Source organism: Epinephelus fuscoguttatus, linkage group LG12 (genome assembly GCF_011397635.1).
Source record: "Epinephelus fuscoguttatus linkage group LG12, E.fuscoguttatus.final_Chr_v1".
Lineage (NCBI taxonomy): Eukaryota > Metazoa > Chordata > Actinopteri > Perciformes > Serranidae > Epinephelus > Epinephelus fuscoguttatus.
The window spans coordinates 20,654,751-20,675,257 of record NC_064763.1 but is presented as its reverse complement, the minus strand read 5'-3'; the positions used below and the strand labels follow the sequence as shown (position 1 = coordinate 20,675,257).

The window sequence follows — 20,507 nt, the reverse complement described above, 5'->3', positions numbered from 1 at the left end:
ATCTGGACACATTTTCTTCACAAATACAACATGCTAATGTTATTAGCACAAGCCTATGGCATTTTACACTGTATAAATTAGCCTAGCAGCTAGCCATCTTTTCCTCTTCTCATATGAAGCCAGGGTCAACAGCAACATTTAACAAAGGTAACGGTACATAATTTGGCTCCATTACAACTCACAAGGTTCACTGACCAAACAACTGTCTTATACTAAACACGTTTTCCAAACAAATATAACATGCTAACGTTATTAGCACAAGCCTATGGTATTGTCTGTATCACTCTGCAGTTACACCTCCAAAACACTGGTCGGCGGTGGAGTCCATGTGAAATGCTGTAATGTTAAAGTTTAATTGATTGAAAACACACATAGATATGGAAAACACACATTAAACATGGCTTAATAGAGACAATTTCAAACACAAGTATGCAAATTGGCTTCACAGTAACTCACAAGATTCACAGACAAACACTTGTCTTTATCTGGACACATTTTCCCCTTCGAATACAACATGCTAACATTATTAGCACAAGCCTGTGGCATTTTACACTGTATAAATTAGCCTAGCAACTAGCCAAGGTTTTCTCATATAAAACCATGGCAACATTTAATAAAGGTAACAGCACACAGCTTGGCTGAATTACAACTCACAAGGTTCACTGACAAAACAACTGTCTTATACTGAACAAGTTTCCCAAACAAATAACGTGCTAACGTTATTAGCACAAGCCTACGGCATTAACTTACACATTGTATAAATTACCCAAGCGACTGGCGATCTTTTTCTCTTCTCATAAAACCAGGGACAACAGCAACATTTAACAAAGGTAACGGCACACAATTTGGCTCCAATAAAACTTCACTGACAAAACAACTGTCTTAGAGTAAACACGTTCTTCCAAACAAATACAACATGCTAACGTTATTAGCACAAGCCTATGGCATTTTACACTATATAAATTAGCCTAGCGACAAGCGGAGATTTCCTCTGCTCATATGAAGCCAGGATAAATCACAAACAAGACTTAAAATGCTATTTTTGTGGAGGCTTCTTTTCCACTGAGGGAAATGGTTTCAGCTTACAAAAATAGACAGGAGGTCTATGTCGCCTGGACTTGTAGTTACATTTCTGGGGAGGTGCAGAGTCTATGCAGTAGCTATGTCAATTCAATGTAGTAGTATAAATTAGGTGCTCAAACCAGGATGCAATAATAAAAGTGAGTATATTTTCAGTTAGGGGTTGGTATACTAAGTTTGAAGTATACTGGCTCACCTCAAAATTCTTTACCTTACGCAGCAGGAAGAGTCTTTATACTTAAAAAAAAAATCCTTTCATATGATCTGTGAAGGTAAAACATTGGTATGACACAGTCTCAAGGTGCTAAAAGGAGCTCACTGGCACCACCTCCTGGATAATCCAAGAACTAGCATTTAAGGTTTTGTCTCATTTATTTTCTTGGAGTCATTTTGTTGATTTTATTACATTTATACAGTTTCATATTACTTTTATTCAGTTAATTATATCAGTTAATCAACTGTGAGAGACTCGTGATAAGCCTTTTGGCCTTTGTTGTATATTCTATTATTATTCCATTGTTTTATCAGTGTTCTTTTTATGTGTTATGAAATGAATCAAATCATCTGCAGTGTCTTTCTTATATGCAGGGTTTGTGCGGTGCTGGAAAGCCTTAAAAACACTGGAATAAAGTGCTTGAAACAGCTTGAAACTGTCATTGCATTACTTTCATAATAACTTTCTACCTGTATGATTTTACACACACCTTAAGGTGCAGCCTAGACACATCGTCAGTGATGCAACCTGGGTCATCGGGTGTTTCGGGTCTTTCAGCGTCATACACCCTCGTCCAAGCGACCCAGCCAGGGTTGATTAGACCCCAGTCTGTGTCTAGGTAGCTAGTGTGGTCCACGGATCACCCCTTTTCATCCACAGCCATCTTGATGCCCTCTCAGCAGCATCAGTGATGCCACTGATGGCTCCCTTGCTGTGCAGTCCTCTGATCCCCAGCAACTTGAATAGTTTGCTTTTTAGAAGAGGAAATAAATCATTGTACTAGATTGTACAGGCATACATCATAAAGTGGTCACTGAGTGTATGTACTGTCTATAAATATGTAATAGACTACAGCTGTAAACTGCTGGAAAAGTGGTTGAATTTGAAACGTGTCGTTGCAATGCATTCTGGTCACCAACAGAGGTCACAATACATCTTTAAAGGCTCCATGAAAATGTTATTTCTCAGTGGATGTTTCAGCAGCAGAGTTTATTTCCTCCTCTGTGTATGAGCTGGTAGATCAGAGCCTCTCTGTATCGAACATGATCCTCTCCAGTCTGACAGGGTAGAGGCGTCCTCAGCCAAAGGCGTTATTAAGACGCAAGCTTTGCCACACTTCATGATTGCTTTCATGCATCAGGGGGACTGAGAAATAAAAACTTCAAATTGAGCAGTGAGGGCAGGATCTTCAAGAGGAGAAGAGATAAAGTTTTTATTATTTCACTGTTATCTACATCTTACATGAAAAGGAAATATGAGCTCTGCAGTCTGAACACTGATAGACAGAAATGATGGGAATCCAAAATATGGCAGGCACAAATATCTTAGGTCCACATTACAGGCCTAATGAAGATATTTTAAAATTGTTTTTCTACAACATTAGATAATGGACTAAATAAGCAACAATCAAGGTTAAAAAAAACCAACCTACAACACTAAGCTACGTCAACAGAAAAGTAAGGGTGGGGTTTGATCAGATTGACAATGCTCAAACAACCCAACAGTCATCAGATTTGATTCAAATCCTGATTGGTACACAGGAGCAGGTGACATCACCTTTTCCCAACGGAGCCCCGCCCACTCCAAACCAGCAAGAAGAGAGAAATCTCTCATGTGCAACAATCTGAACTAAATGATCTCCAACTTCACAGGAAATAGCTTGTCCATATCATGGAAGCTGTTTTCTGGGTCTTTAAATACAGTTCTCTCATTTTTATACTGCAGCCTATTGAAAGTTTTGTTTTCACATACAAGTGGTGCTGACATGTCTGGACATAAAAATACAAGGGTGGATTACTCAACTATGATATAACTAGATTTATCTTGACTTCATAGCAGTCCACCAAACAGGGAAAAAAAACTGTTGGTTCTTTCTGTGAGGAACATTAGTCATCAGATATCTGAGGCCTGGCTGCACAAAGCGGAAATGTGTTTGAAGAAGCTGGAAACCTGGACATCAGTCATAAGATCTTTGAAAACTCTCACACATTAATTCTTTTCCTTTTGATCTCAGCTCCTCAGTGAAGTTTAGCATGGCTGGACCAAAGTCCAGTGAGACCAAAGTATGCAAAGTTAAGAAATGTGTACAAGCAGGAAGTAGGAGGGACCCTTTCATCAAAACTCAGTACACATTTACACACAAATAAACATAATTTGCTTGTACTAAAACAACAGCCAGCCTAATCTCCTTAGGCAGAGAATCCCAGAGCCTTGGGGCCTTGATGGCAAAAGCCAGGTCATCTTAAGTTACCAGCCTTGATCTAGGGACGACTAGTGAGGGTAGGTTTGAGGATCTCAGGTCACGACCTGGAGCATAGGTAGTCAGAAACACAGCTATAAAAACTGGCGTGAAACCATGTTGATCTTTAAAAGTTATTCAAGAATCTTAAGATCAATTATGAAGTTAATTGGAAACCAGTGGAGGGAGGTGAGAATTGGGATAATATGTGACCTAGGATTTGTCCCAGTTAAAATACGAGCTGCGGCATTCTGCACCAGCTGAAGCTGAGCTACTGAAGTTTTACTGAGGCATGTAAACAATGCATTACAGTAGTCGAGCTTTTTTAGGTCAAGAAAAGACAGCTGATTTGATTTTGAGAACATTTTGTTGGTGGAGCTAGCAGTATTTAATGAGATTATTAACATGTGCTTCAAAGTTCAATTGAGAATCAAAAGTAATGCCTAAATTTCTCGCTATAGATTTTACGAGTTGTAAGAGGACCAATTAAGGGTTGTAATTTCCTTGCTAGGTGATCAGGGCCAAAGATGATTACTTCTGTCTTTTCTGACACAGCTAACATTATCTGGCATAAAAGACAGGTAGATTTGGGTGTCATCAGCATAACAGTGGTAGGATACTCCATTAAAATGACGAATATCTAGAGTGTCAGTCTCTTACTTCCCTTTTCTTTAAGCTTCTGCTACATTTCTGCAAACCATGGATAGGTTACATTTGCTTGTTATTATGTAGCAGATATGTTAAAAAAAATTAATTTTTGTTAATGTGTGGTTAGGTTTAGGCACAAAAATCCCTTAGTTATGGTTAGGAAAAGATCTTGTTTTGGCTTAAAATATCTGGTTTTGGAGCCCAGTCTCACTACGAAGTTGTCAAAATCCAGCACTTGGGCAGTGACTTGAGGCATCAGAAACCAACAAAAAAAAAGGCGTTCTTTAACATCGTCATGATACGCAGCCGATTGCTGTTATAGTTTAATGGTGCCCGGCGGCGTCAGGGGGAAATGCAGCGGGACAAGAACAAAAGTTAAGGCATAAAAGTCCGACTGTAGAGGGAGGGAGAGAGAGCGATGTGTGCATCCCGTAAGATCCTACAGCCAAACCCTGATCTTTTTTCCTAAACCTAACCACATGTTTTTGTTGCCTAAACCCAACCATGTTGTACTGATGTAGTGCTTTTATTTTGAAAGAGAATGTATGTAAATGTTAAATTTCCTGTGAAAACTGAAGTGGGTTTAGAAAGAAGACAATGCATGTAACAGGCAGATCTCGACACGGCGTCCCAGAAGGTCAGCCAAGGGTACCTTACATATATGTGGACGTAGAAAGCCGATGACCAAACGTCAATATGTGAAGAGGTCGGAGTAAGAATGTGTTGGGTTTTGGAGGCACAATAACTGCTGGAAAAGCAGTGATGTCTCAGTACAAATCAATCACTTTTTGTGGCACTATCCCCGCAGGAAAAACAGCGATGGGTAGTGTAGTGGCCGTTTCAACATACCAAAGTTTCCAAGGCCACTTAGTCTGTGAGGTTTCTTAGTTTTCTGTTCCTTTTCTGGAGTTCCACAGTACTCACATGAGGCAGAGCAAAAGTTTAATGAGGTTTATTGAAAATACACAAAAAACCAAAACAAAGCGGCCGTATTTGGAGTCACTAGAAAACACTGATTTTTGGCGTTTAAGCTGCTTGAAACACAGCAATGACTTGCTAAAAAAAACAACCAGTTTTGTTGTTTGTTGGTCTCGAACAGTGGTCTGTAGCTGTGCAGGTGTCATGCCTATGTGCAGTCTACCACCCACTTCCCAATGACAAAGTCAGCTCATATACTACACTTCAGAAACATTGATATGATACATATGAAGCACAAATGTAGCACATCCATGATTTGCAGAAACCTACAACACCAGCATTTTCTTCTGGTGACTGGGCCCCAGAAAATAGAATAGTGTGTCCATTAAAAGAACATCAGCTCTAATGGAGTCAATCATTTCTGAAATGAAAACTCGGTGCGATGAGATTTGAGCCCTGCGTGTGACCTTGTGCACGAGATAATTTCATGCTCAGCAGATTGATGTTGTTATCTGATCTAAATTGCGGCAGAAATTATTATGACCTCAGGCAGCGTGGACTCAAAGGAGCAACAAAGGACTTTATCTGTGTGGCAGATTAATGCTGTGCACATATTCTCTCTCTCAGAGACACTGGACTCTGCACTCAGCCATACCTATCCCTTGAACTTCTGAGATAAGATAGCCCGAGTATATGAATAAAAGAGGGGGCAGAGCTTGGAAGAAATGCTACTGCTCAGAAGAAAAGTGTCTATATGTATATCACATATTTTACTTTTTAAAAAATACATTTAAGGAGTTTAAGCAGCAGTTGCATAGTGACAACTTTAGAAAAGGAAATACCTGGCCTACGTGAGGAATACAGCATTTCCTGCTGATATACATTCTGTTTCGTTATGAATTTGTCAATGTAACTTTTGCCCTGTGAGGTCACCAGATAACATCTCTTTTATTTTATAGACACTCCTCTAACAAATCAGAAAGGAAAGATTAGAATATTAAGATTAAAATAACATCCACGCAGAGATGAATCAGACCCAGATATCCAGAGTAGAATATATTATCTAATTGTATTTCCTTTTAATCAGTGAAAACTTTCAGGCCAGTCGCCAGAGGAAAATGTTGGCATTGTATGTTTCTGCAAACCATGAGTTTGTTTATATGTATCACCAGCTCTCTACCCGTGGCCTTGTGAGGACTTTGTTGCTCTATATACTGCAGTAGTTGCCTGGATCGTCAAGAAAAGCCACTGCTTGGTGCATCTCGTATTGCCACTGAAAGGTCCTTCTATTTGTCGGTGTCTGATGCTGAGAGCCTCTGACCAAATGCCATTGATGAATTGGAAATGAGACTGGGTTGGCAGACCACTACAGAACACTGTTCATGACCTACACTGGTTGTTTTTTAGTGAGTCATTGCTGTTTTTCCAGTGGCTTTTTAGCTCCTAAACGTGGGTGTTTTTTTTTAGTGACCATTGCTGTTTCCTTCTGGGGATAGTGCCATGAAAAGCTGTTGTTTTTTAAACCCAACCCTGTCTCCCTAGAAGTGACTGTGCGTTACTGAAGTGCTTCATTATGCCAGATTTGCACAACACGATATCAGCCAGATTGTGCATCAGAAATTAGGGCTTGTGTCCAGACTCTTAGGCAACAAAAGCACTTTGGTTAAGGTCAGGGAAGGATTATGATTTTGGTTAAAAGGGTAGACTAATAAAAAACAATTCTGTCGTCTCTATGAGTGGATAATGCATTGCAAGACTTCCTGTTTTGGCAGGAAACGACTGAAATACACTGTCAGTGAATATTTTGCTGGTTTGTTAAGTATTAACAGTTTTATGTCTTGCCACATGTAATAGCAACATTTCTTCTTTATGTTGATGCCAATTTGCTCTGCATTACATTTTCCCTTAAACCAGAGGTGTCAAACTCATTTTAGCTCATGGGCCACATACACCGCAATTTGATCTTAAGTGGGCTAGACCGGTAAAAACATTGCTTAGTAACCCGTAAATAATAAAAGCCTTTACATTTGTCCCTCTCTTTTAGTATAAACAGGTAACATTACATGTAGTTTACAAGCTGAAAACGTCCACAGTTAATAAACAATCAATTTTTAGAACAAATGATGAACCAACACATTTCTCACTCCAACCTCGTCACATATCGACGTTTGGTCATGGACTTTCAACGTCCACATACGACCTAGTTCAGCGTGTTACATGCATTGTCTTCTTTCGTTTTCACAGAAAATTTTACGTTGATACGACACCACAAATTAACATTTTTTCTCCTTCAACAAAAAATGTGGTTGGGTTTAGGAAAAAAGATCAGGGTTTGGCTTTAGAATCTCACAGGACATGAACACTGCTCTCTTGGGTGAAAGTCGGTGTTTGTTTGACCCATCCACCACCCCTCCTGTGTGCCCCACTTGGACTTTCACTGCCTTAACTTTCGTCCCTGTCCTGCCACGTTTCCCCCTGACGCTGCTGGGCGCCATTAAACTCCAACGGCAACTAGCCGCGTATCATGCCGGCATTAAAAGACGCCTTTTTCGTTGGTCTCTGATGCTGCAAGTGACGTAAGCTGACGCAAACGCTGGATTTCGACGACTGCGCGGAGTGAGACCGGGTCATTTTTCAGCAAGCTCACCTTCAAAATACGGCTTTGATGCTGATGCTATCTTATTAGCGATAAGGTAGCTAGCATTCACAGCTGCAATGCTGATCTCTCAGGTAAACCTAAAACCAGGTTTATGTTTCCTCAAACCTGCCAACAATTAATTCATCTTCTCTGTTCTTGGTTGTTGTATTTTTCGCCATAATGAGTTGACAGTGGTGCTAAATATAATATGTCCTAAGTCCTGACAGGTGCTGTGAGCATACCAAGCACACTGGCTACCCATTTACCCCTGAGAAGAAATAAGAACTGGTTCATTTGGACAATTAGGTACAAACAGGTAAGTACGTACACCCCTACCTTAAATGTACGGTATCTGCTGATTAACATTAGTTGTTTGTAAATCTATTATCTTTTAGACAGGGCTGGACATCAAGGGCTTTTCCAGCTGCACCTGTGCCTTCTTTTCCTTACCACAACCAAGTGTATTTTGTGCCCAAACCTAACCACGTTACCACAGTGGTGTTGAAATATATCCACTACATGATAACATACAAATGTAATGTATCTGTAATTTGCAGAGATGAACAATGGCAACATTTTTCCTGGCAACTGGCCTAAAACGTTAAGTGTTAATTATACTTACTACAACAGTTTATTACCAGCACTTTGTGTCACATGCTGTGAGTCACTTTACAGTGCCCTAAAGTTAAAGGATTACACATCTGATATCATTCAGGGTCATTTGCCATAACTCTAAATGTCCTGTATCCATTATACTTAACATAATTATTATATTTTACATTCTTTACAATTTGTAAGCATTAACAAATGTACTCTGCGCCCTCCTCCTCCTCCTCCTCCTCTCCCAGTCTTTAACATACCATTCAATCAGCCTTTTATTGTGCAGTTTTTCACTCTTGCTCCGTGACTAACAGTCCACAGTCTTTTGCTTCCTCCTGAGCTATTGCTTCATCGCCCTGACTTTCATATCTGCTCATTCCAGTAATTGTGCAAAGGTGTGTGTGTATGTGAAAAATGCAACAGTAAATGTAGACTGGGCTCACGTGCAGCACATCATGCTGTCGCTCGTGTCATGCTGGGGAGGGAGAACCTCTGCTTGTTTTGTCTTGAGCATTATGGTTAAAGCTAAGGTGGCTCAAGGGAGTTTCTTTTACATTATGAATCTCAATTAATATGAAAAAGTCTTATGAATAGTAGATCCCACTGAGTTCAAGGTTTTCACATCACATGTAAGACTCAGAAAAGCACATATTGCCATGTGAGGCGTTGAATACATATTTTGTGCAGGGGACAAAAGAGATGTGCTTGACTCTGGCCCTACCCTCCGTGTCAGTCAGTGTGGAATCAGGATGTTGGACTGAGGGGCAGGGCGCTGGGCCTGTTAAATATTGACTGCAAGTGTAATAATTAACCTTCCACCAACTCCTGATCTCTTAAACTGGCTGCTCTGCCTCGCTGCCATTGCTCTCTCCGTCTTCGCTGACACCGAAATGCGCCTCTTTTCAGCTGCTGTCTCAGTGTCAGTATCACCCGCTGAGTCTTTATCTGTCTCAGGCTTGTCTGCTCTTGTTTCTTCTTCTCCGTATCTCCTTTCTGCCGCTCAGGCCCCGGCTCACTTGTGTCATGACACCCTGCTGCTCTTCAAACCTTTGGCCTCGATCTGTGGAAGCCACCGGGCCCAGGCATCTAAAGGTGAGTGCAAAAGCTTGAAATTGACAGGATTAAACGAACCTCCAGGGGCGACTCCAATTATTTTATTTAATCAAAAGAATACCTGATAAAAGCAGGTGGAAAAACAGAAAAAAATAGTCTTTTTTATTTTACGGACTTTGAAATGGCTCTACGTGTAAGGATACATTATGTATTGTGACACAAAATCTGTGCTACTTTGCTTGTTGCTCTTTTTTAGTGTTTAAAAAATGTGTATTTTTGTGGCACAGTTATTGAATAAGATACACTAGGTGTAATTATAGTGATTTTCTAATTAACGAGATTAACTCGAGGCAGAAAGCGATGGATGATGATTGATCTATTCACCAACATAAAAAGCAGCCAAGCACGAGTATAGCCGGTCTAACAGAGCTGCTCATCATTTAATTGCTTTATTGTTCTGCTTTCGTGTGGAGTTTTACTGCGAGGCAAAGTCTGCCACTCTGCAAGCTCAACAAGGCAGGTTGAAAGGGAACGAAACGTATCACAGGATTTGAAAAATAACCCAATAAAATATTGACAAAGTATGAAGCCAATCTTTTAGTAATTATGAGGACAAGTGTCAGAGTAAGCAGGAAATGCAGGGCCTGCAGGTACATAGGTCAGACACACCCATATATATTCACATATCGAAAAGCAGCCTCGTGTTGACAGCAACCATAAAATCTGTGTTATCTATACAGGCCTTGGCCCTTTGGCCGTGCTGTTGGACGAGCGTGAGCAATGATGCCGTCTACTTGAGGGCAATAAAACTGGGAGGAGGATATTACCCGGTCAAAGTCAAGTGGAGACTCCTCGTGTACTAAAGCAACTGCCTTCGAGTTCAAATTCTGAGTTCACCTCAACGCTCTCTCCTTTTTCCTCTCTTGCTTTCATCTCAGGTATTCCCACACCAGCCCTGAAGGAGTGTGATCTCATCATGGGTTTGTTCATCTGCGACATGACCGACTTGGAGAACAACTGGAGAAGCTGCAGTCGGTGATGAGCCTTCTGGTGCTCACTGGATGTAACAGCAACTCCATGTGGAAGCTGTGTGTGTTCCAGTGGAGGTGCTGTTACCTGCAGAGAGCCGCCAAACACAGCAGAGCTCACCGTGCAATGAGGTGTTGAGTCATTTTTATTTAGAAGTTTAGCCGAAGAGCAATGGGACACAAGGTGATGACCTATGAATTGACAGCCAGTGATTGTAACATCTGCCTGTCAGTTCTGTAGGCCACTGCTGTGTTTGTCCCTCTGAATGAGTTTGGATATAAGCAAGGTTTCAGTTTCATGGAAGTCAGCGAGCCAGCTGTGGCGTCTAAATGAATCACAATTGTTTTTGAAGCATCTTTTGCAGTGAATAAAGTCCGAATATGTTGCTTTACGTGTGGATGAGTCTTTCATTTGTTTACTGTGTGACATTAATGTGCCAAAGAAAGTCAAGTTGCCTTTATCTCTACAACTCCAAATCACAAATTTCTTTTAAAGCAACTGAGATGTCAGCACGTTAAAGGGACAGTTCATCCCAAAATCAAAAATAGATATTTTGCCTCTTACCTGTAGAGCTATTTATCAGTCTAGATAGTTTTGGTGTGAGTTGCAGAGTGTTGGAGATATCAGCCGTAGAGATGTCTGCCTTCTCTCCAATATAACAGAACTAGATGGCACTCGCTTTGTGGTGCTCAAAGGCCCCAAAAATACATTGGAAAAACTCAATAGTAGTGTCTCTTTCCAGAAATCATGACCTGGTTACTCAAGATAATCCACAGACCTTGTTATGAGCAGTGCTATTAACATTCTACCCAACTACACCCGCCAACCATATCACCACGCAGAACGAAGCGTTCGGCTTTACTGTCAAACAGGGAGTCAACACTGGTCTCCCAGGTGTTGCTGGACCATCCATCACCCACCGTACTTGGGCTTTTCGGCCCCTTAACTTTCTCTGTTGTCCCGCCGTGTTTCGTTAAATAATAACAACAGCGAATGGCCATGTGTCATGCCAATGTGAAAAGACGCCTTTTTTCGTCGGTGTCTGACGCCGGAGGTCACTGCCCAAGTGTCTCCACCAGTGATTCCAGTCAGTCCATGTGCACAGACCCCATTAACAACCTGTCATATGAATTAGGCAGCGGTGGAATGTAACTAAGTACATTTACTCTGTACTGCACAAGTAAAAATTTGCAGTAATTGTACTTTACTGTACTTAACTTTAAATTGTACTCCACTTTATCTCAGAAGCAAATTATGTCATTTTTACTGCACTACATTGGTCTGACAGCTTTAGATACTTTCAGATTAGTTTTCATACCTTTCCTGTCCAGTTACAAAAAAAGTTACAAACACATGATGATCTTACAGAACAGAGGTTCTTCTCCTTATTATCATTTCTGCTGGGGATTCTTTTGAGAAAACACTAGGGGCCCTCTCATCTACGTCCCTTGGAATTATTATTATTATTATTATTTTTTTTACACCTCTTTAGTCTTAGTTATGTGAAAGAACAACACAGGAGTAACATATCATAAAGATATAATGCATGTATTAATTTGCACCATCTTAACAAAGAATACTTCCTGCATTTCAGATTGTACAAACACATATCCAGAGAAAGTATTCCACTCTTACTGCATGAACAGGCCAAATAAAATGTCGATTGTTGTTACTGTAAATAATATACAGTAAAAAAAAAAAAAAAAAAGGTTTCGAAAATTGATATATCATGATAATTTAAATGAATGAATCTGAAAACTTTTCACAGACCCCCCGGGGTCCCTGGTCCCCACTTGTTACAGAATATGATGCAATACTGTACATTAAGCTCCTCAACAGTTAAACATCTACAGCAGTAAAATGCAACATACACATTACTGCAGCACTGATCTAAAAACATCAGATATAAAACACTGACAGGAAACATTTCACTGCACTATTAATACTTATGCTTTAAATACTTTAAGTACATTTGAGGATAATATATTCCACAGACCACTATGGAGCTTTCTCTCAGCAGACAGTTTGGCTTGTCATAGCAGGACAAGCACAGGTGTTACTGATAATTTAGAGTTTTAGAGTGGCCTAGTTGTGACCATCCCAAGGCACACCTGTGTGGTAATGATGCTGTCTAATCAGCGTCCTCATATGCCACACCTGTCAGGTGGATGGGCCATCATGGGAAAGGACGAGTGCTCATAGATTTTAAGAGATTTGTGACCAAAACTTGAGAGAAATTATTTGTACATAGAAAGTCTTAGTTCTTTAACTAAAACCTGTGAAAAATGGGAGCAAAAACAAAAGTGTTGCATTTAAATTTTTGTTCAAATTACTTACTTAGTTGACTAACTAATGAGGCCACAAACATGTGAGGAGCTGTGGTCCAGCAGAAAACCAGCCTGCAGCCATGTGCTGGATCATATTGTGGCCGCAGGTACACTCTGGGTCACTTTTGTTTGCTGTGTTTTTATTAAATGCAAATATTTATTGGGATATGCACCAGGAAAAGAAAACACAGTATGACCTGGAATGACAGGGGACTTGTGGGTCTACAAACAAGATGAAACTGCTGCCTTTGCTGCCACCTGCAGCTCGATGGACATGCTGCTGCAGTGAATCAGTGCTGGGCGTCTTCAGAAATACACCAGGGTGTCATTTACAGAACAATGTGTAGGATTCATACTAAAAATGCACATACGGACTTAGCTTGGACTTCTCTCGGGGATCCTCTGAAAGGCTCTCTTTTAAATGTATATAAACAAGCTCTATATTTCGATGCTTCTTATGCACCCTGGCACCTTATTTATGTACAATTAAGTACAATAAAGTAACCAGTGTGAGTCAATTTATCTTCACTGAAATTTTTATAAAATGGCCAGCGGGCCACCTGGCACCCTATCACAGGCCAGATTTGGCCCATGGTCCCAAACGTTGAGTATCACCAGTATAAAGTATTGATTCTGGCTTTTAAAGAGGAAAAGTCAATTACATCCAGGCACACAATCTGTATAGTCTGTCCAGGACATAAAAGCAAAGGTGGAAGTGGAGATTGATTCAATAATCACCTAATCCATCACAGTCAGGTTTTGATGTAGATAGGACTATCGTGAAAGTGAAGTTGTGCTGTGTTACTTTTCATAACCTACAGTATCTGGATGAAGAGAGGGTCACCTCTAAAGCTCGGGTAACATCCCCTCCATGTTGAGTTTCAGATGCTTCTATCAGGGCTGAGGTTTTGCCTCCCTAAATGCAGCACAAAGCGTTACAGATCGTCCTTTGTCCCGTCTGTCCTCACCTATCTTAACCAGCAGTGACCCTTAATGTCCATGATTTACCCCTGACAGTGTGTGATACTGGAAACTGTGTGTGATGTGTTGTACTGTCTGTTTTGTTGTACTCATGGCTACTGTCTGTATCTCAAATTGCCCCTCGGGGATGTTAAAGTTTACCTTGAGATTTATGGGGAAAATATACTGACAAGTGTGCCTAAATAAATAAAAAAATATTTTAAAAAAGCTTTTATGTTTCAGGCTCTTTCTACACTTTAGAACGTTTTTGTTTTTGGAGGGTTTGTTTAACAGTAACTTTCAAAAATGTTTCAATTTTCAAAGATGGCACTTCAAGTTTTCCTTCACGTCTTCTTCAGTTTCTCTGCCCTTTGGTCCCATTTGTCTCTCTCGTTGCTTTTGTTTCCCACTCCTGAATTAACTCTCTGTCACTTCCCCTCATTTTTTCCTTCTTCCCCCTCTCTTCTCTCCTTTTTTTTGAATTATTCAAACAATACAAATACAAATAACACAACCACACTGTAACGCATCATAAACCACTGACACAGACATATGGTAGTAAAAGAAGGAAAGAAAAGAAAATCACAGACACACAAACAACCAAAAACAACTATATGATGACATCATTATCATCCTTCTTTTTAACTTGGCCTTAATCTTTTCCATCTTTTCTTATTGTCATTCAGTTTCCCCTGCTTTGAAGCAATAATGCCCTCTAACATAACAAAATGTTTTAAAAAGGAAAGAAAACAGGAAAGTGTCAATCGCTCTGTTCCTTTCAATTCAAAAATAAATCTTTTTCCTCATAATAGTATATAAAATACTAAATTAGATCTTCTTTCTCTTTGTTCAAACCCTCTTTGCAGACCTCTGCTCCCTCCAACCAATCAGAAGCAGCAGATCCACATCTAAAGTCTGTAAGGAGCGATAAGGTGAAAACCTTCTTGCCACAATAAATCCACATGAAGATAAAAAACAGATGAGAACAAACATTTTTATTCCCCAAATAGTTTTTTAATACAACCTCAGTCTGGACAGTGATTGGACAGTACAAAATGAGACTGATGCACAAATGTATAAAAAAAAAATAAGTCGATGTAAACATGTGTTTATGTACAAGTTATGTACAATGTACAACATAAGTTAGAAATGTGCGTAGATTACATTATATATACACTGGCAAGGTTCAGACCCTGAGATTGACTTTAAACATAACATAGTGTCCCAATATGGGAGAACGTGACGCGTGGCTTTCCTCTCTCGTCATACACACTGAGAAAACATTATGTAGCAGATACTGCATACTGCTGCACAGCTGTGTGCTGCACAGCTGTGTGCAGCACAGACAACAGGCGATGTGAGACCATTCAACTACACAGAGATTACAATGGAAATGGGACGCCGTAATTCTGAGTAACTGTATGCATTAGTTTGAGCAACATTCACCTCCCCTTATATGTTAAAATCTGTTGCCCTAGTGTTGCTGGATTATGAACACCTCTAGGTAGGCAACACAGGATGAGGGCCATACTGTTGACACCCGTTAGGGAGGTTTGCAGGCAGACACAATCTTTAAACACAATCATGCTGATTTTTAAAACAAGCAGTAGATTAGTTCTCTTGTGACTTCTTTTGTTTGTCACCTACCACGTTGCTGAGTTTATTCTAATCTATAAAATGTCCTGTGCACCTTTTAAAATGCAGTTTAAAACAATCAAGTGTGCAGAAACGGTCGATGCAGGCAAAATGCAGATTACAGTCTCTACAGCCGTTTCACAGGAAGACAGAGATGCTCCCTCTTACTCAGTTGTATGAGGTGAAATGAGACTGCTGCTGTTTTAGACACTCCTCAGAGTCACCGTCCTCCTCCCAGTCCTCGTCATCCTCATCTTCACTGTCAGACTCTTCATAGAAGCTGATGGTTGCCTGAATGGGGAAGTTCCTCAGCAGAGCCTCTCCGTCCCTGTACAGATAGTCAAATGACTTGGATTTGGGCCAGAACAGCCTGTTGGAGAGAGAGAGAGAACACGGTAATGATCAGGTGCCAATAACCACAAACATGGAGGTCAGTGGTTTTCAAACTTCAATGGGCAAGCCAAAATCTTAAGGCGCAGCTGAATTGTATCTATAGCTTCTATGTCTTATCACTCTTACCACGACATAAGATGATAAAAATAAGAAAAAATACGACAGGTGACCCCAGACCCCAGTGATGAAAACAGTAATTTTACCTCACAGAACACTGGAGCTGCTCGTCTACCGCTGCCTCCATCAGTTTGTTTGTGTTAATGTGTGATTTAAGTGTTTGAAAGGGTTAGTTTGGAATCACTAAAGTCACACAATAACACAAACGAACGAGGCAGTCATATACAAGCAGCTCCAGCGTTCAGCGAGGCAAAATTAATGTTTTTGTCAACAGAGTGTGGCTCTAAAGAGAGCATGGGTACGTTTCAGTTTTGGTTCATTCCCCTGTCAGGAATGGCTGTCTGTTTGGAAAGTACTGAGCATATGAGTGGATTAATGAGACTTGCATTACACCTTACAAGTAGTGTGAGTTTGTAAATGGATGTTTTGATATGGTTTTGCTGTTGTTAAATGTGAAGCCCTGTGACTTCCAAAAATCAAGAATTTCTCAGTTTTTGGATTCTTCTGTCGAAGCTGGTTGAATTTTTATGAATTCAGTGTAATGCGAGGTGAATAACTGATAGACAAATGGTGGGGGTGAGGCATTCCTCTGACTTAACGCTAAAAAAAAAAATTGTAGAAAATAGATGCTGCTTAGCTCGAACTCCAGTAGAGTCAAACTACACTCTCCACTATAATCCATAAATCTATGCTGACAGAAGCCAGTGTTCATATTTAAGAATAGAAGCATGTAGAGACAGAAAGGATACTGACCTGACAGGGTGCTGGAAGGCCTGAGGTTTCCCATCTGATGAGAGGCAGCCTGGCAGTGTGGGTCTGGAGTAAGGCTGAGGGAGTCAGAGACAAACAGGATAAGTGCATTAGACACAAACATCACTCCAAATGAACAATAATGTTGCTCTGCAACTGCTGAAACTTGTTTCTGACACACCCAAGTAGCCAAAAAAAATCTATCACTGTTACTGAGTGATTTGGTACTAAAAAGAACACAGAGGAATAAACTACAGTCAGTCATACTCCTTGACCCTGACTCTGCAAGTCAGGCAAAACCAAACTGCGACCTGTAGAAAGACCTCTAGTGGACATTTAAACAACCTTTAAAATGGGACTGTTAAACTCTCAAGTGGCGATCAGATGGCCAGCAAAGCGTTAACACATCACAGGCTGAAGCAGCAATGAGCTGGCACATCGCTCAGCGTGTGAAGGGAGCGGCTGTGTAACGAGGTGTGTGCTCTCCAGAGGGACTGTGGGAATTTCCCCTCAGCCGCACTCTCCCCAGAGGTGTTCGTTTTGGCATCTTTCCCTCAACAAGCAGGAAGCAATGCAGCTTTTAGGGGAGGGGTGCCACTCTATCACTACATTCTGGTCACACTGATAACATAAATAATTTCATAATAATTATAACAACTAATTCACCCAGCCAAATGTCAGAGGAGAAAAGACGACATGCGCCTTTTGGTCTCGTGCCAATGCAGCTGATGTTGAGAACGAACCATCATTTGGCACCAGGCTGGTGTTAAATTCCCACCCTGGTGTCATTCTGTGCGTGTTAGCAAAAGCAGACTTGGAAAGGAGGATGATAGCCATCTACACACATGTCACAACGTGTGTCTTTATTTAAGCGTAATCTAATAAAACTAAACACATTATGAGCAGCTACTCCTCTAGTCACCCTTGTAAACTGCCGAGAGGTTTTGGTTTCTTGCTCTTCTAATTTATTCATGACCATTTTTACTTCAAAGTGCAGCCTTTACACTGCCATGTGAGATAGGACGTGTTTCAGAGGCAGCCAGGGAGTCATGGGTTGCAACAACCCTGCGGCATCAATGCTCTGGTGCCATTCAAATGAATTAAAGGCCTGCTTTACTTCCCACACAGGGCAGTTTGAATGTGACCTTATAGAGGCAAAACCACTTGATGCCGACATGCTCCTCAACCTCTGCTGCCCCCTGCTCTTGATGAACCCCACATGACTGACGTCCTCAATTGCCTTAACACGCACAGGAAAGCCCCGAACAGACACGCATCATGAGACATTTTGTTTTGTTTGCCTCGTCAAAGATTTTGTCTCTCAACATACCTAAGATAAGATTAGATAAAACTCTATTCATCCTGAGGGAAACTGCTGTACAGCAGCTGCAAGACAAAGTAGGAAGAGTGCAAATATAAAGTCTAAGATAATAAACTAACTTACACAGGACAGCTTGCTCCGTGGGCATCGGTCTGGTCCATCTTTGTCGCTGGATAACCATGGTCTCCAGAGTGTCGTCTGGCTGCAAGGAGGGGGAAACATAAGGTTCATTACATCCTAAAACTACTATAATAGGAGTCATAATTTGAAGTCAAACTGATCCTAAGCTACTGTAAAAACAGCTCGACAGACACTGCTGGGAGAAGTTTTGTTTAGTAGCACCTTGTGGATAATAACCATTTACAGATGGGAGTGAACACATAACAGAGAGTTACATACATCTGTGATATTACCTGTGCATCTGGTTAATCAAAGAGTTGGAAATATTTTTTAAATAAAACTATCAGATAGATCCATAAGATAGCAAGACTGGTGAAAACAACAACAAAAATCCCCTTGTTCAAGTAAATTAGGAAAAGCAGTTTTCTTCTGGTGACCATTACCTGTGCTAAAACACCTGGTTGTGACTTTCAATTTTAATAAACAGAGTTTCTGTTTAGGAGAACAGTTTATTTAGGGACTGTTTGTTATTTATGTGGGACGACGGGTTTGGGTAAAGGGTGAAGGCATGTCAAATAATTTTTTAAAGCACTGTGGAGGGACTTATCGGGCTTTGGGAGAGGCATACAAATTTAAATATTAGTATTTTTTAAAATTTATTTTACTTTCTTTTTTTATTTTTTATTTTTTTTTTACAAAAACCCTGCACAGGTTTGGAAGGCAGGTTTTCTTTAAAAAAAATCACCAAAATTACATCTTTATCATCGCTAGCAACTGTATAAACAGAAATAATTGTTGGATTTTCAAATTTCCGATGGTCCTTGGGCACATCACGTGCAATGAACGCTTCCAACCAAAGCACATTAATAAATAAAAACCACACAATTAAGTTTAAAATAGTATTATTTCGTCAAATCACTTATTCTATGTCTCAAAACAATTTGGCACAAACTAACTAGCATGCACGACAAAAGCAGAAATTCATTTTTTTTTCTACTCCAGGATTTCCTTTCCAATTTTTAACTTACAAACATCAAAGGGTACATTTTATAATTCTAATAAATCACACAATACACATAGTAAGTCACACCCCAGCCACCAGCCTTCTCTGATAAGCAAGTTAACGTTAACGAACAGTCCCTTAGCTTCATCTAGTTAGCCTTTTAAGCTAACTATGGATCTCTGCTCCTGTCGCCTAGCAACCACTCCTACTCTGGTTTAGCTACCTACAGTTAGCTTAGCTACCGTGTTATTCGCTTCAACCAGCAAACACTTCTTCGACACAAAATGTAGCCCAGCTGTGTGTTATCAAAATGCTGCAAATTAAATAAAGGTGTGTTTTAATGTGCGTCACATAACGCCATCTGTCACTAACAGCAGCTGCTGTGAAACGTAACGCTACAGTGATTGAAACTACCATTAAGCTACAGCAGCTAATTCCCAGCCAGTGTGTTGAGTATAGCATTAGCTAACAGCTCCTCCATTAGTACCCTGTTCATTGAAATTGAATTGCAGTCACTGAGCGGTGCCTACCTGCCGTTTGTGTCCGAGCTGCTGCTCACTGGCAGCGGGCGCGACCACGGTGCTGCGCTGAAGGACGGCTGCTGGAGGACCAGGCACGCGGAACTCATCTTTATCGGCTTCTTCTCCTGTAGATATTACACCGAATGATTTCTCTATTGTCGGAGGACTGCAGGTGTGTTCCCTTAATATGCAGGACCGGACTGCAGCGGATGGAGCGACGGTATCTGCAGGCGAAAGACTAGTGGTACTGAGAAAGAGCAAGAGGATGTCAGGGGGTTTATAAAGCACTGGAGCCTGGAGGAGGAGGAGGAGGAGTGTGTGTGTGTGTGTGTGTGTGTGTGTGTGTGTGTGTGTGTGCTGCAGCTAGGAGGGAGGGCACAGTCCCTGCTGAGCGACAAATGTTACCCAACTGCAAATGGACTCATCGTTGACTATCTTCATCAGTGATTACACAATGAAACACTGAATATGAGTGTGATGAAACAAAGAAATATACTTTGTTTGAAGATTTGTTTTTATTAACAGATGCTCAAATTACAGTGCAGGAGCAGTTCCAAAAAATATTTCCATTTTTGCAAAGTATTATTTTAAAAAAGAGAAAGTAAATGTAAAAGGACAAAGACACAGATCCAAAAATAAAAGAGGCAAAAAAACACACACAAATAAATGAACTAATACTAATCCTTATATAGCCTACAGAGAGGATGCACAAAAACTAAACCTTAATAAATTATGGATTAGAAATGTTCAAAGAAATATTGTTGTTTTATGTGTAACCAGGTCTTTTTGATATTAATACCACAAAGAAAAGTTACAGGTCTGCCACAAAAATTAATCAGTGACTAAGAATCAAAAACTATTTAGGGGTACAAAATCTATTTTTATGCAAAATCTAAACATATGAAAAGAGCACAAAAATGTGCATAAAAGGCTGTTCATAG

The 20,507-nt window shown here is 40.4% G+C and overlaps 1 protein-coding gene across 1 annotated transcript; it reads right to left on the bottom strand.

Annotated features, from left to right (window-relative positions):
- Positions 1 to 14,713: 14,713 nt before the first annotated feature.
- On the bottom strand, positions 14,714 to 19,848 carry LOC125899039 (protein ripply1-like). The gene is made up of 4 exons (XM_049593193.1): positions 19,576 to 19,848; positions 18,046 to 18,124; positions 16,605 to 16,678; positions 14,714 to 15,711 (listed from the first exon to the last, which is right to left on the bottom strand). Exons 1-4 carry the CDS (start codon positions 19,671 to 19,673, stop codon positions 15,510 to 15,512), a joined length of 453 nt encoding a protein of 150 aa, XP_049449150.1. The 5' UTR covers positions 19,674 to 19,848; the 3' UTR covers positions 14,714 to 15,509.
- Between the last annotated feature and the right edge of the window lie 659 nt (positions 19,849 to 20,507).

What these genes read in the sequence shown, in the direction of transcription:
- LOC125899039 (XM_049593193.1), bottom strand. Translation starts at nt 19,673, where the DNA reads ATGAGTTCCGCGTGCCTGGTCCTCCAGCAGCCGTCCTTCAGCGCAGCA. An exon ending in AGCTCGGACACAAACGGCAG is followed by an intron (nt 18,125 to 19,575) that starts GTAGGCACCGCT and finishes CCCTCCTTGCAG; the next exon opens with CCAGACGACACTCTGGAGAC. An exon ending in GCCTTCCAGCACCCTGTCAG is followed by an intron (nt 15,712 to 16,604) that starts GTCAGTATCCTT and finishes TCTCTCCAACAG; the next exon opens with GCTGTTCTGGCCCAAATCCA.